The 16,976-nt window shown below is 35.5% G+C and overlaps 1 protein-coding gene across 1 annotated transcript; it reads left to right on the top strand.

Annotated features, from left to right (window-relative positions):
- Nucleotides 1-8,607: 8,607 nt before the first annotated feature.
- SIS3 (SUGAR-INSENSITIVE 3) lies at nt 8,608-13,427 on the top strand. The gene is made up of 10 exons (XM_078293340.1): nt 8,608-9,037; nt 9,126-9,164; nt 9,581-9,647; nt 9,860-9,933; nt 10,016-10,154; nt 10,401-10,493; nt 11,118-11,183; nt 11,277-11,393; nt 12,659-12,772; nt 12,898-13,427. The coding sequence occupies exons 1-10, from the start codon at nt 9,009-9,011 to the stop codon at nt 13,324-13,326; spliced, it is 1,167 nt and encodes a 388-aa protein (XP_078149466.1). The 5' UTR covers nt 8,608-9,008; the 3' UTR covers nt 13,327-13,427.
- Nucleotides 13,428-16,976: the final 3,549 nt, after the last annotated feature.

The raw sequence follows: 16,976 nt of genomic DNA, 5'->3' as shown, positions 1-16,976 counted from the left end.
CTTTTAAGAGTATATATCATCTATATTATGGAGTTTCACAATTTCAGTCATGAACTTGAAATAATCCATAAATGCAATAATACTCAAGGTAACAAAATGATATATATAAATAAACATTCAATTCATGAACAAAGTTTTATGATAAATTATCGTATTATTGACTTCTAGATTATTACAAACTAACAGTTGTAACATTTTAATTAAATCTGAGCTTCAAACAATTCCTGTTTTTATCAAGATTTTACAAAACAAAACATTATGTAATGTTTCTAAAATGTTATAACGTTTATGAACAACTAGCTGAGCTGTCAGGAAATTGAAAACCTAAAAATTGCAAAAGGAAAACGTTGTAACGTTTTAGCCCAATTAGCTCATTTTTGAGCTGACTCTATAAATAGTTAATTGGGCCTTCTTCTCAAATCATCTGAGCCGACCCTAATAATTTTAAAAGCGATTTTCTGAGAGCTTAGGCTACACCATTGTTGTGAGAGCTTAAAACTTCAAAATTCCTCAAGCAACCTCAAACCTACTTCACCAATCTTGATATAGATTAGGTTAGAGTGATCTATTGAGTGTTTCTCTTGATTCTCTAGACAATCGAGACCTTGTTCTCATCTCTTTGAGTTGGCCGTTTGACTTCCCGCTTGGTGTGTAAGGGCTCAACGGTTCACAAGTTGTAATCCTTTCGTATTGGGTAATAGAAAGGCGCACCACTCAAGGTTGCGAAGCCCCGGAGACGTAGGCCTTTGTTTTGCCGAACTCCGTTAACATCCCGCGTGTCAAATTTCTCTAAACTCATATATTTACTTTCAATTGCAATTTAATTTCAGTTTTTGAGCAATTAGAGGTGCCCCTTAGTTCAACATTGAAGATGTAGCTGTAAGAGTTTGTTTTGTCGATTGCCATGAAATTACAGCTCCACAATAGGTGAATACATATCCCGATTGAGATCGTGCTTTATGTGGATCCGATAAATATCCTGCATCTGCATATCCAACTAAATTGGATTTTGTATCTTTTTGATAGTATAACCCCATATCTCTAGTTCCACAGAGATACCGAAACACTTGTTTAATTCCATTCCAATGTCTTCTGGTTGGTTTGGAACTATATCTTGCTAACACATTTACTGCAAATAAGATATCGGGTATCGTATTATTTGCAAGATATAATAATGCCCCGATTGCACTTAAGTATGGTACTTCAGGACCAAGCACTTTTTCATTATTTTCTTGTGGGCGAAAATGATCATTTTCTACATTTAGCGATCGTACGACCATTGGTGTGCTCAAAGGATGAGCTTTATCCATATTGAATCTCTTTAATATTTTTTCAACATAATTTAATTGATGGATAAATATTCCATTATTTAGATGTTCGATCTGCAGGCCGAGACAAAACTTTGTTACACCAAGGTCTTTCATCTCAAATTCATTCTTAATTAATTTTGCAGTATTCTCAATCTCTTCAGGAGATCCAATAATCATCAACATACACTGTTATGATTGTGAAACCTAGATTTGATCTTTTAATAAAAACACACGGACTAATTATATTATTTTTATATCCTTTTTTAGAAGGTACTCACTTAGTCGGTTATACCACATTCGACCAGATTGTTTTAGTCCGTATAAAGATCTTCTTAATTTTATAGAGTACATCTCTCTATGTTTTGACTTATATGCTTCAGGCATTTTCAATGCTTCAGGCATTTTCAATCCTTCAGGGATTTTCATGTATATGTCATTGTCAAGTGAACCATATAAATATGCTGTTACAACATCCATAAGTCGCATTTTTAGATTTTCTGCAACTGTTAGACTTATTAGAAATCTGAGAGTTATCGCATCCACTACAGGTGAATATGTTTCTTCATAATCAACTCCAGGTATTTGTGTAAAGCCTTGTGCCACTAGCCTTGCTTTATATCTCACAATCTCATTTTTCTCATTTCTTTTTATGACAAATACCCATTTGTAACCTACAGGGTTAACATCTTTGGGCGTTTGGACTACAGGTTCAAATACTTGTCGCTTGTCTAATGAACTTAATTCTGCTTGTATGACATATTTCCATTTAGGCCAATCATTTCTATGTCTACACTCTTCTAGAGTTTTTGGCACATTATCTTCTTCGTTTATAACATCGCTTGCTATAGCGAATGCAAAGATTCCATTTATTACATAATTTATAGAAATCTCATAATCATTTGGTACTTGAGTTTCTTCTGGAACTTCATCAATCTCTTCTGGGGTTTTATTAACTTCTTCATGAGTTATATCATTAATCTCTTCTGAGATTTTATATACTTCTTCAGGAGTTTTACTGTCAATCTCTTCTGGGGTTTTATTGACTTCTTCAGGAGATTTACCATCAACCGTTTATGGGGTTGAACCAACTGCTTTATTCTGCTCTTTCCTTTTACGTGGATTTACATCCTTAGAACCAAGTGGTCTTCCATGTTTTCTACGCACATTAGATTCATTAGATATTTTTGTAATGTCAATTCGAGCAGGTGCGTTTATAGCTGGAATATGTGATTTAGTAACTCTATTTGTATCTGTGAATGCATCAGGCAATTCATTTGCAATTCTTTGCATATTTATGATCTTTTGAACTTCGAGTTCACATTGACCACTTCGGGGGTCAAGATAAGATAACGATGAATTCCAAGTTACTTGTTTATCCAGTTTTTGTTTTTCTTTCCCTAAATTTGGGAATATTGATTCATTAAAATGACAATCAGCAAATCTTGCTGTAAAAACATCTCCTGTTAATGGTTCTAAATATCTAATAATAGAAGAAGAGTTAAAACCAATATAAATTCCCAACCTTATTTGAGGTCCCATTTTTGTGCGTTGTGGAGGAGAAATTGGAACATATACTGCACAACCAAATACCTTTAGATGGGACAAATTTGGTTCTCTTCCGGAGACCAATTGTAATGGGAAATATTTATGATAAGCAGTTGGTCTTAATCTAATTAGTGTAGCGGCATGTAATATGGCATGTCCCCATGCGGAAGACGATAAACTAGACCTCATGAGTAATGGTCTAGCAATTAATTGTAATATCAACGATTCTGCCAGACCGTTTTGTGTATGAACATGGGCCATTGGATGTTCTACCGTAATTCCAATAGACATGCAATAATCATTAAAAGTTTGAGAAGTGAACTCACCTGCATTATCAAGCCGGATTCTTCTGATTTGATAATCCAGAAAATTAGCTCTCAATTGGATAATTTGTGCTAATAGTCTAGCAAATGCAACATTTCTTGTTGCTAACAAACTCACATGTGACCAGCATGTTGATGCATCAATTAACACCATAAAATATCTAAACGGTCCACATGGAGGTGTAATAGGTCCATATATATCTCATTTAATTCTTTCTAAAAATGAAGGAGCTTCAGGTCCAACTTTATTTGGAGATGGCCTAATAATTAGTTTTCCAAGAGAGCATGCTTCGCATGTCATATCTTTTGATAATAGGATCTTTAGGTCCTTTAGGGGATGCTCATTTGCACTTTCAATTATTCTCCTCATCATTATATTTCCTGGATAACCCAATCTGTCATGCCATAATGTAAATAATTTTGGATCAACTAACTTCTGGTTAGTAACAACTAACTTCTGGTTAGTAACGGCTAACTTCGGGTTATCAACCATATTTGATTCTATTTTACTTATATAAGTATTATATAATCCAGATGACATTGCTTGCATCTTTTCAATTATGATCTTCTGGTCATTCTTAATAGATGTGATATGAAGATACTCGCAATTTTTCTCATTCATAGTTTCAATATGATAACCATTCTTTCGAATATCTTTAAAGCTTAGTAGATTTCTTCTGGATCTACTTGAATATAATGCATCATCTATTATTAATTTTGTTCCTTCAGGTAATGATATCATCTTATTTGACCTATTGTTTTGACTAATTTCCGTACCAAAATCTGCATTTTAAACCATCAAATAGCTTTTATTACATTGAATACATATAGAATGTGGTATTGCTGCACTTTCATTCTTGTTTTGCAGAAAAACTGACGAATCAGGGAAGTTGCTGACATTCTGAGATTTTGATGCGAGTCACATCAACCTGATGATACTACAGACGCGAATCAGACAGGTCGCATCATCCACCAATGCGAGCCGCTTTGAAGAGGTCGCATCATCACCAATGCGAGGCGCCTCAGACAGACTCCGACGCGGGTTGCATCACTGCTGACGTGACTCGCATCAGAGTTTTCCAGAACAAAAGGCGGAGGCCCAATGAAAGCCCAGTAAAGGCCCACTGCCCAAATGAGAAGGGTCGTTTTGGAAGGCTATAAAAGACCCCTCTCTACCACTAACCAGGGGAGCAGATTTGGAGATTAAAAATATTTTTGGCGCTTTGAAGTGTCGCTCAAGAAAGAGGAGCTGAGAAGGAATATGGGAAGATTCAAGAAAGATCATCTCCTTCGGTTTTATGATGAATTCTCTTCTCTTTATCAGATTTACATCTTTTCTTGATCATGTGTGAGTAGTCTTTTTAGTTTTTAGGGTTTTGATGAGATTTGAAACTCTATTTTGTATGCATAAGGTTTGAATTTGAATTCTTGATTGTGTTTATTTGTCTGAGTGTTATTTTTCATTACTTGATTGAAATTGTTTGAATGAATCTTGATGTCTACTGTTGATTGTCTATAGCATATCTTCTAGTACCTTGGCCTTGATGTTTCTTGCAATTAGATCAAGTATTTGAGGAGGATCTTAGATCCGAGAGGTGAGATCAATAGTAACTGAGAGGTAAAATTTCCATCTATTGAGAGATAGTGAATACCTTTAGCAAACCAGACAAGTAACTTAGGTTGAACACCAGTAAACGAGAGTTTGAGGTTGGAGATCTAAGAAGGAGAAGTTGCAATTCCTTACTAGGTTCATTAAGTCAATAAACAAGAGTTGAGATTTAGGAATACTAGGTACGGTCAACAGATCCTTACACAAACGAATAATTCAGAAATGAACCGCATGCTGCATTCACTCGAAGATCATGCGAGTCGCATCACTTCTCATGTGAGTCGCATGCAGGGGTATGCGAGTCGCATGAAGATCTAGAGAGGCAGAGTTGAAGATCAAGTCTGAAACCCTAGAAACTTCCTTTTGTAATTGAGTAAAACCAAACCTTTAATTGTTATCATTTACTGTTATTGAATTTAGGAGACCTAAACAAACCAAATCAATTTTTTCTCACTTCTAGTACCTAACTGAGATAAGAAAAGAGTCCAAAGTTGAACTGTACCGTCCCTGTGAATCGATACCTGATTATACTATTAGATAAGGGTTGTGCACTTGCAACCTAATTCGAAAGCTAAATCACGGTTTAAAAGGGTACAACTAGCTGTACCTGAAACTTTGTGTATACGCTTGCGTGTGAACAGGTAACAAAATACAAGCTCTTCCGGAGCCTTCTATTAAATTACTTGTGCCAGATATAGTGTGAATAGTATTCTCACCAAGATGCAATTGTGAAAAGTATTTCTTACTTTTCAATATAGTATTAGTTGTTCCACTGTCTACCAGACATGGATCTTCATTACTTATCATTGTGTCAGTCATTTTCCTTTAAAATGCAAAAATAAATTACTTTTATTCATTAAACTTATTTTCATAAAAAAAAATTAAAAAGTAAACTAAACTTTTATTAAACATAAATATAAATTTTTATACTATATTTTATCCCTAAGTAATAATATATATTTCTTCATTGACATTATGGAAGAAATCTGATACATCAAGATGTGTATCCATATGGCATTCATTTTGGGGTCATATTCAGTAAAGTTAGTTTTCACATTTTCCCCTTATTTCTTGATTGTGACTTGATATAGCTCTACAAAATGTTTTGGCGTACGACAGGTACGTGATCAATGATTTATCATCCCACATCTGAAACAAACATCTTCAGAACATTTTTCTTTCTCATTAATATGTATTTTCAACATTAAGTTATTACTACCATAACTTCAAGTTATGATAAATGATAAAGGAGATAAATTCAAACTTTGTGAGATTTGTCATATGTAATACAAAAAAGATATGCATTAACTTCAGGTTATTAATGCCATAACTTCGGATTATGAATGTCATAACTTTGGGTTATGAATGCCATAATTTTGAATTATAAATGTCATAACTTTAGGTTATCAATGTCATAACTTCAGGTTATCAATATCATAACTTCAGGTTATGAAAAGGGAGATAAATAAATATAAATAAAAGAATACGTAAATTGCATGAATAAATAAATAAATAAATTTAAATGTGTTAATAACTTCAGGTTAATATTATATAACTTCAGATTAATATTATATAACTTCATGTTATAATAAAATATTTTATTTAATAACTTATGGTTATTAAATTGCTTGGCTGCGCAATTGTAAAATTTAATTTGAAATAACTTCGGGTTATATTTTCATCCAATGACCTATAATAACTTCTGGTTATTATATTGATTTTATATGAAAATTTCTAATAAAACTTCAAGTTTTTAATTGAGAATAACTTCAGGTTATTATTCATCCAGATTGGCTACCATAGAACATCCAGTGGCATATAATAACTGCTGGTTATTATATTAATTTTATACTAAAATTTATAATAGAACTTCAGGTTGTAAATAATTCTAATAATAACTTCAGGTTATTATTCTATTCAAGTAATACGAACTTCAGGTTCTTGATAAACTTTTAGTTTCGATAATAACTTTAGGTTATTATTTCATCATTCACTTCAACGAATGATTCTTATAAACTAAAACAAATATAATAAAAAATTTAAATGAAATTTAAATTAATGAAAGATATAATAATTAATCACACAAATTACTTACATGATTACTTTGCAACTTCTTCCGAGCAATTCGTGCTGATAACGTGTTGTAAAATTAAGATAAAGTTGCAACAGAAGTAAAGTAAATAACAAGAGAGATAGAGAGAGCAATAATAGAATTTTATTCTCCACTATTGTATATCATATATGTGTGTCCATTCTCTACTTACAAAACCTCTATTTATAGGCTAGAAAAAGATGTTACAATAATAAAGGAGAAAATGAATGTCCATGGTAGTGGAGATAGTGGAGGTAGTGGAGGTAGTGGGCAATAAAATGAAAATTAATATTGAAAGTTATAGAATGAACATCCACATAAATATATTTTATAACAGAGACATAATTTTTCTTAAACTAAATAATTTATATAAGATCTCTCACACACACGACCTGGCTTTCCGAAACAGGACGTGCCGTTGTGCCAACAACCCATATCAATCCGAATTCTGATCGGACGGTCCCGATACAAACTCAAAAGATGAGGTAAATGCAGAGGATCCGGACTCGTTCAGTCGTAGCGTGTTGTCAGTTCGGGTTGAAGCGGCTTATTTGGAAACACATAAAAACACATACGTTTTAACATACGTTTTAACAAAAGATGAGGTAAATGCAGAGGATACGTTTCTTTTGTCTATTTAAATTTATTCAATAATATTTTCAATTTCAATTTAACAACTCTATATATACCTTTTAACATATAAACACATACGTTCACATATACCGTGTAATTACAAAGACACACAAAAAGAATGTTCTCCCCCTTTTTGGGTCATTTATTCAGAAATTTTCAATTTACAAACTTAAATAAAAACTAACATATTAGATGAATAAGAATTTATGAATACATACGTTTAAACATTGCAAATGCATGAATATAGAAAATAAACATAGTGTTGAATTTTAGAGAAAAATAGAAAAGAGAAAAGAAAATGATTTATGGTAAAAATGCATTTTTGTAGTGGTGTTTAGCTGTTTTTTCTTATTGAAAAAACTCTAACTTTACACAAGTTAATTTTTGGTGGTCCTCCTCTCAGGTACAATGCGGGTACTGTTATCTTCGTGCTACAATACCCACGCAATAAATAATTGTTCACCTCATAGCTATAAATACTTCCGTGCATAAGTATTAATACTTTAGGAAAAAAAATTCGAATTGTGAAGTTTTTTGTGACCCTCACATAAAATTATCTTTCCACATTTAATTTTTGATGTTTCCCTGCGGGTACAGTGTGGTACTATTATCAGCTCTTTTTTTTTTTTGTTGTTGTTGTTGATTATGTAAAAAAAAAAGATTTGAGACGAAATAACAAACATTGTCCATATTATTTTTCAAACTCCATTTATATATATTTTTTTGTTATTGATTTAATTCCATATTTAATCGTTATTAATAAAATCGGTGATGCTAGTTCACTTGATTTATCCAAGTCTCTTTTTCGTCATGCACTTTCAACGTTTCCTTGTTAGTTTATCAACCTTCACCTGATTCTCTCTCTTTACTTTTGTTTATGGAATAAATATTTCAGAATATATTTGAAATTATGATTTTAACCAGATGGGCAAATGAGAAAAGCATTGTAATAGTTGAGAGGTAAACGAGAAATTTTATACCGTCGAGGAAGAAATTAAAAAACCATAATTAACCCTAATCTAATTAAATACAAAAAAAAAAATAGCAGGCCCAAAAACTCTAAATACGCGACCCGACCCAATAAAAAAAGTACTCTCTCTCTTTAACGAAACACACTTCACTGCTTCACGCTATCTCCGAATCTCTCTCTTCCGATTTTCAATCCACCAGATCCGACTTGGCTTCAAGCCCTCAACCTCTGAAGAATCGATAAAAGATACCTCAAGAATCACAGTCAGTCACAAATAAACTAGAACGAACTAACTCGGCATAAGGCGAGTCTCTTCCAATTCCAGCGGTTTATCGCCCTCCGGCCAGTCATTTTGGGAATCGGACAATTTTGGGGATCGTGGGCTGCTGATAGAATTTCCAAATATGGTAGCAACGCAACAATGGAACTTGCTATAGTAGAAGGTAAAATAAGGTAGTTCGCAAATATTACAAAAGGGGAGGCCACCCCCGCGCTCCGTCTCTGGATGTAGCAAGCGTTTATAATCATGGCAATACGAGGAGTCGATTTTAAGTGGTAATTGTCGACTTCAGTTTTACACTGTACATCATCGTTTGCTGTTTTTCTAATGTAGTTTAATCTGTTGTAAATTGCATAATTTTAGGTATGATGGATTCTTTCTTTCGATGCTTGCCACTAGTGTGTATCCTTCTCAATTGCTTATTTATGTCCGTTTCTATATATTATTGTCATTTTGTACCAAACCATATTCTTTCCAGGACTTAATTAAGCCTACTCAAGAAATATTTCTTAAGTTTTTTCAGCTCAATTGTTAAACATTTATGCTAAAACTGAGCTTGTGATATATGTTTGTGTAATTTCCATAAATTTTTACCCGTTTTTACTCGATTTCCTCATGTTAAAATATTGGTATGTGCTGTATAACAGGTAAATAATGTAGAAAAGTGATTTGTTTTGGCATCATTTGCTAGACAAGGTTTATTGAAAACTTTATTATGGTGACATGAAATTTCAAATCAGAATTTTTTAATTTTTATTTTTTGCAAAATGGTCGCTATATTTCAAGATTGATTGTACTCCTTAACTATATTACTCTAGTATAATTGTGTCTATAAATTGGAAAAGGTACCACTTATGCATGCATCCTCTTCATATATGGATTGTGGTAAGTTATCTGGCTCTTTTAATGAGATTTAGTTACATTAGTTCCTTGTTTAAATCTATCCTAATTCCAATTAGGCCATTACAGTTCAACTTGTAACTTTGGACTTCCAATGGCAAGCGCACGCTAGCTTATATTTTTCATTTTGGATACGTTTAAGAAACATTTGTAATTTAGTCTCTTTCTTTCTGAAATTTTTTGTTTTTGATTTCTAGGTTGACTACACAACTGTGTTTATATTTAGGCTGCTTATGTTTTTGGATAATGGACTTGCTTCAGGAATGGGCCTGTAATTATCTATTCTTGACTATCACATTCTCCGTTCATGATATTTGAATTAGGATTATCTCGTAATAGTGACATTCAATTAGGGATCTGGGGTGGCAACAGCGGTACGCCCGATTCTGTGGCAGGATTGTGGTACTTTCAGTTCTGGTGCTTCTTCTGTATCCCTTTCTGTGGGCCTGGACCATAATTGGTACACTTTGGTTTACCAGTGCACGGAGTTGTGTAAGTATCTGTTTTTTTCCCCAAATTACATCCATTCCTGTGGTCTATTGAAAACCTGAAAAAAAGGCATATTATGTATGCTTCCCGTGGCTCCTTGTGCAAGCATGAGAAATTGCCCTTTTTACTCATGCATTAAAAAGAGACCTAATAACCCCTACTTTCATATGTTCATCTTGGAGAAGGATTGAGAAATTGTAGTATAATAGTGGTAATGTACTTTCTTGTTTATTTTATCTGTTGTTTTAGTTACCAGAGGAAGGACAGAAATGGGGGTTTCTCATATGGTTGCTCTTCAGCTATTGTGGTCTTGTTTGCATTGCATGCATGGCTGGTGGAAAGGTATCATATGCCCTTTTCCCCTTTGATAATTCAAACTATTTGGCGAGTAGGTTATTTTTATTTTTTTACATGCTTCTGTTTTGGTTTAGGGTTGAAAAAATATGGCTTGACCTGAAAACCCTGCCTAGAACCAGACTCCTTTTTCTTTTTTTAATTAAGTCAAATGACCAAACCTGACCTGAATTAATATCAACCTCATTGACCTGCACTCTGCACTCTGAGGTGCTCTGGAACAACCAGTCCAGCCCAGCACCCTGGTCTGGCTCTCAACCAGACTTGTAACCTAATTCTGACCCAGAAAAACTCAACTGCCACTTTAAAATTATTTTTCTTGACAATAATTGAACACTACCAGTGCTAACAAGCCAGCTGAACCGAAACCTGAATGCATCAGATCCAAAACTTGTAAAATTTTAAGGCCTAAAACAGCTTCAAGCTGCAAAAATAATCCAAGACATAAAACAGCCCGAACCCAAAATAACCCAACCAGAATACCCTGAGACTAGACTTGGTCTAACCTGAGACTATCTGACCAGCCTGTTTTCTCCCTTTGGTATATGGTTTGTGTATTTATTTAATTTAATTTTATTTATGTTAATTTTGTTTGTTTAAATTTTTATACAGTGGTTAAACAGGAGGCATGTACACTTACAGAGGGCACAGCAAGGAATTCCAATCTCTGAATATGGGGTTGGATTTCTTATTTTTTTTCTTATTAGAACTACATTATGTCTTTTTGTACTATATATTACTTGTATTTACATGGTTTTCTATTTTTACTAGGTATTGGTAGATATGATAAGGGTACCTGATTGGGCATTTGAGGAAGCTGGTCAGGAGATGAGAGGCTTTGGTCAAGAAACTGCATACCATCCAGGCCTTTATTTGACCCCTACTCAGGTTATGTATTTGTGCTTATTATTTTATTTTATTTTTTGAATTAGTAGGCAAAATGCCTTTTATCAAATAAATAAAAAGAGTTTACAAGGAGAATTGGAGAAAATAATGCAAGAAAACAACACAAGTACAAACAGAGTATAGAAAATCCCTAAATCATTAAAAACCGCCGCATTGTACACGTAGTTGGCCCGGTAGAACCGTGACTGAACATCCACTAGTCATTCTTGATATGCATGACCCAAAATGATCTCTTCATCCAGCAAACTCATAATTTGTGGCCACTTCTCCGGTCAGTTACTCTCTTTGACCTGCCGCATCATATGGGCATAAAACCTATTCAGGCTATCTGATACTGAGCACCCTGTGACCGGCCACGAGAAGAATCTTTGGCTAACCTGCAGTAGCTTGTGACCTACCGCAACACTGCATTAATATCAAAAACCCCAAGTGACCTGCCTCATCTTTTGACCCACAAATTTTGCTTGGTGGTAACCTGAATCTGGTTGGAGAGGGAGAGAAGAGGATGGAAGAGTTAGAGAGGGAAGTGAGGGCTAGGCTGGGGTTTCCAACAGCCCTGTTTCTTCCCATGAGCTATTGTGGAAAAGGAGTGGACCAATGGGGGTCTGCTTAAGTCAGATGTGCTCTAGGATCACTCCTAACGGCTCTTTCCCCAGCCTCCTTTCAGCTTTCCCTGTTTCCCAACATTTTACTATATAGAAGCTGTCATTGTTCTTGATGCTTATGATCTATGTTACCCAATACTCCATGCATGCAACTGTATTCCGTAGTGGATACATATCCAATACGGATACCTATGCATTTAAACAATTCATATCAGAGGCATTTCTAATTATTTGAGCAGTTCGTCACATGAATAATTTGTATGGAAACCTCAAAACTTGTGTTAACTGACATATATTTTTCATTCTCTGTAATTTGTTTCTCATAAAGAAATCATTATCCTTTAGTTTCTTATTTACATATTTTCTGGAAAAAATACAAATTTAGATGGTCCTAACTACTTGTGTATACTCTTGTAAACAAAACAAAACATATTGAGATTTAATAGAAGAAATTAGTCGTGAATTTTTATTCATAACTAATAAAATATATAGTTTTAACTTTTGAGTGTACTGGATCTTAGCATTTTCAGACTTCTCTTGTAGACACATCTGTATCATACCAGATACGACATTGGTTATGTATGAAAAATTATTATAATTATTTTTTATTTATCTAAAAGTATGTCATTTACATTTCTTTAGAGAGAAGCAGTAGCAGCACTGATTCAGGAGCTACCAAAATTCAGGTTGAAAGCTGTCCCCACAGACTGCAGCGAGTGCCCCATCTGCCTTGAAGAATTTCATGTGGGCAATGAGGTCTTATTTTTGTACATCTTAAACATTAATTATTTTGGAACAAGTAAATAATTGGTGTACTTTTCAAATTAAAATAAGTGTATATCCATTTATGTTGTTGTTGTTTCGTATGAATTATAATGTAGGTGCGTGGCCTTCCATGTGCACATAACTTCCACGTGGACTGCATTGATCAATGGCTGAGATTAAATGTGAAGTGCCCCAGATGTCGATGCTCTGTTTTCCCTAACCTCGATCTCAGTGCACTCAATGGCCTTCGTGCAGAGCCCCCTGAACCCCCAGCACGGGGCCTCCTCATCAGTGACCTAACCACCACCACCAGTACTGTGGTGACATCTGATGTCGTCAACAGGTACATCAGGTCAGTGGGACCAGCTGCCCAGAGCCAGAGTTATCTTTTGAGGTTGCAGGGCTTGCTCTGTCCAGTGAGGGTTGAAGGATCTGGGATGGGGCCCACTGTCTTGGAGAATGATGGATCTCACATGTCAGTTTTGGAAGCGGTTCCGCCGCACCATTGTGTAGTAATTGATCCCCAATTGTTGCCAGATCGGTGATTTCATTTCATGTTCTTGTCGTAACTGTTGATAACTTTTTCTTTATTTTAATGAGGGATATAATCTATGCTTAATGGTGCTTGTGATAGTTTTTTTTTTTTTTTTCAAAAATTGTGATAAGCTATTCCTTGTGTATTCATCATCTTTTTCCTTGACAATTCACTCCTTTCCTATAAGATCCCTACATTAAAGAAAACGGTTGAAACGTTGAAGGAAACTTGACTCAAATAGACCATTTAAAAACATGCGACTTAATGTACTTCCATTATAAAAATTCTAAAGAACAGGATCGGTGTGGTGTGGAGCCTTTATTTTTTTAATACAGGAAACTAATAACAGTAACTGTACTCAAGTAATCACAAAATCTGTGCATCATAAATATTTGGAGGTCTCACAAAAACTAGCAGAAAATAAAATATAACTAGAAAAAGATAAAAGACAATCAGTAGAATATGAAAGACAATCGGTATAAGGTCAAAAACAACTAAAAGAAGATGAAATACAATTTGTAGTAGATGAAAGTCAACAAGTTGAACTTTAAAGACTAGAAGAAGATAAAATACAACTGGAATAATATGAAATACAACTCAAAGAAGATGAAACACAGCTAGAAGAAGATGAAAGACAACTAGCAAAATATGAAAAACAACAAGTATGAGATGAAAGTCAACTAGTTGAACAAGAAAAACAACTAGAATAATATGAAAGATAACTAATAGAAGGTGAAAGACAACCCAATTGAAAGTCTTTGCAGGATTCTAATAGTGTTCCCAAATGACAAGAAAAGAGGGTGGTTGCAACCCCATACAACACTCCAACTGAAGGTCTTTAGAGCATATTAGGAGTGTTATGGCAAGAGAAGAGGGTGGTTGCAACTCTAATACAACACTTTAATTGAAGGCCTCTGCAGCACACTAGTAGTGTCTCCAGATGTCAAGAGAAGATGGTAGTTGTAAACCTAATACATCTCTCCAATTGACGGTCTTTGCAACGAACTAGTAGTGACTCCAGATAGCAAGAGAAGAGGGTGGTTGCAACCACAATACAACACTCCAATTGAAGGTCTTTGCGGCACTCTTGTAGTGTCTGTTACGGTATTCTCTAGGTTAGCAGGTACATTTTTTAAAATTTTCTAACATCTAGAGACGATCTTACGATAGAACATGCAATCAATCCCACACAGTTTATGGATGGTGCTACCATGCACGATCAAGCAAAATGTTATAATACATACATCTCCATTAAATAAAGGGAGATAGGTTGCCAGCTCCATAGTTACCCTTGATTGGTCGCCTCGCTAGTTTTCAAAATAAGAAACCTCAAACTTCGCACACCAGAGTTTAGTCGAGAAAAGAGGAGGTCGAATGCTAGTTCTATAGTCCTCTTCCCTTGCGAATTAGAATGCTAGCACACTACTTCAAATTGCTTTGAATAGTGTTCGCATAGCGCATCAACACAATCTCATACACTTCTTGATAATCCAAATCTCAACTCGAATCGAGGAGGTAAGGAGAGGCCAAAATCTAGATCCAACGGATCTAGATCAATCTCATGCAAGAAGGAGAGAGAGAGAGAGATCAAACTCGGCGAAATGATGTGGTGGCGACACAAGGCGCTCTGCCACGTGAGGAGGCGCATCCATAATTCTGAATCTAAACAAGGATTAGATCACATCACCTCAAATAGATCAAGTCGAAATCAATCTAGAAGAGGCGGAACCGGCGGACGCGATCCTCTCGGCTTGGAGGATCGGTGGCGGATGGTGGCACATGGCCTAGGCGGCTCGACCTAGGTCCGGCTCGGGTGGAGGCTCGATGGCACGGCTTCAGATCCAATCAACATGGATCGGCTCGGGTCTAGCCAATCAAGGCAAGGCGACGCGCGGCTCACGGCGGTGGAGTGGTGGATTGGCTTGGATCAAGTCGAGGCGGCTCGCATCTTCTCTCATCCGATCAAGCATGGATTGGATAGAGGCATACACAGATCAGATTTGATTCGGACTTGTTGCGGCTCGACTTCAAGGCGATCAATCACGCGGTGTCGAAACGGCGATCAAAAGAGAGTTGAATCTCTTTACTTGGCTGGATTACTGTAGCAACGTAGAAATAATTGTTCACGGGTTACTGTAGCAAACCGAACTATAGTTTCTGGTAATGTAGCTCGACCCGTTACTGTAGCAGTGACCCGTTACTGTGGCATTTCTTTTCTTTTGCAAGAAAGAGGAATCAAAGAGAAGGAGAAGAAATAATTAGATTCAAACAAGTGATCTAATTGAAGAGAGAGAAAGTAGATCTTGCTAGAATGAATTGGCATGGTTTGGATGGAGGGATCATGTGTTTAAATAGACATGAAAGATTACGATCATGCCCCTTCAATTAATTAGAAGAGTGCATTAATTAAAGGGACACAATAGTAATATCATTCAAAAGGGTGTATGGACAATGAGTCCATTTAAATCTAATTCAAATGGAATCCAATGCTTTCTTCATGGTCCACACTAGGGACTTGCCCTCCAAGAAAACTCTCATCTCTTCATAATGTTGACCAGGTCAACAAAACTCTCCTTTGGTCAATTCTGAAGTTGACCAAGTTTGACTTTTGTCAACCTTCCTTCTTTTAGCCATATCTTTTGATCTACAAGTCCATTTCGCGCGTTGTACATATCCACATGCTCGTCTATTAATCCTCTATCATTTGGTACACTTAAATTCACCAAAATAGCAGGATTAATACACCTCATATAATCAAAACACAATTTGTACAGTCAATTACAAATTTGCTTTGATCATGTCCTCATATCTCTCATAGTGTTGAACAGTCTAATAACTCGTATTATATAATTCGCTGTGCATGTTGTTTCCAACATATCTGCATGGTGTCATAAACTTGTATGACATCTCGACCAGTGACCTTGGAGGTGTGACCGGTTTGGATTTGTATTATGTTGGCAATCTGGAACAGCTAGTTTCCAGTTAATCAAGGTTAGCGTCTAGCAACACACCTTCACTATCCAATTATACAGACGATATGTATCCAGACAGTATCGTAGATCCAATATAGATAGTGCATAACACTGCATATATTATTTTCAATATCTCATGACTATCCAATGATGAACGCGAGACATGATGTTTGTCATTCCCGCTTTATCATCGATTATGTTTCTTGACACGTGAGTATCATATTATAATACCTGATTGCAGCTAGTCAATTAGGCTGTGCACATATAATATAACCTCTATCAAGGGGCCCAGGGATATCATAGCTTACCGCATATACTAGGATGCAGGCAAGGGATATTTAGTCCTATTGACATATGCGTCATACCCAACGTAAGTACTGTACATAGAGAAGATGTCTAAATGGCCCCTTTTTACAGAGAGCGTTGGACATAAACCACTAATGCACATTCCTTAAGCGAGCATACCATATTCTCAGACAACAACACCGTGAACCATCAATGACAAAACACATAATCCATAATGATGTTCACGCATGGTCAAATCCGATGTCATATAGACATTTATATGCATCTGTGACATTGAACCAGCAGCAAGTTCGAGTTGATCCGTAAGCTTAAATCACAACATTCAATCGTCACACTAGCCTTGAGTGCAATCAGTGTTCCTTGCTGATTACTTTGGCTAGGG

The sequence above is a fragment of the Carex rostrata genome, chromosome 2 (genome assembly GCF_964058835.1).
Source record: "Carex rostrata chromosome 2, lpCarRost1.2, whole genome shotgun sequence".
Taxonomy (NCBI): domain Eukaryota; kingdom Viridiplantae; phylum Streptophyta; class Magnoliopsida; order Poales; family Cyperaceae; genus Carex; species Carex rostrata.
The sequence above is the reverse complement of the archived record's forward strand: the minus strand, read 5'-3'. Positions and strand labels throughout refer to the sequence as shown.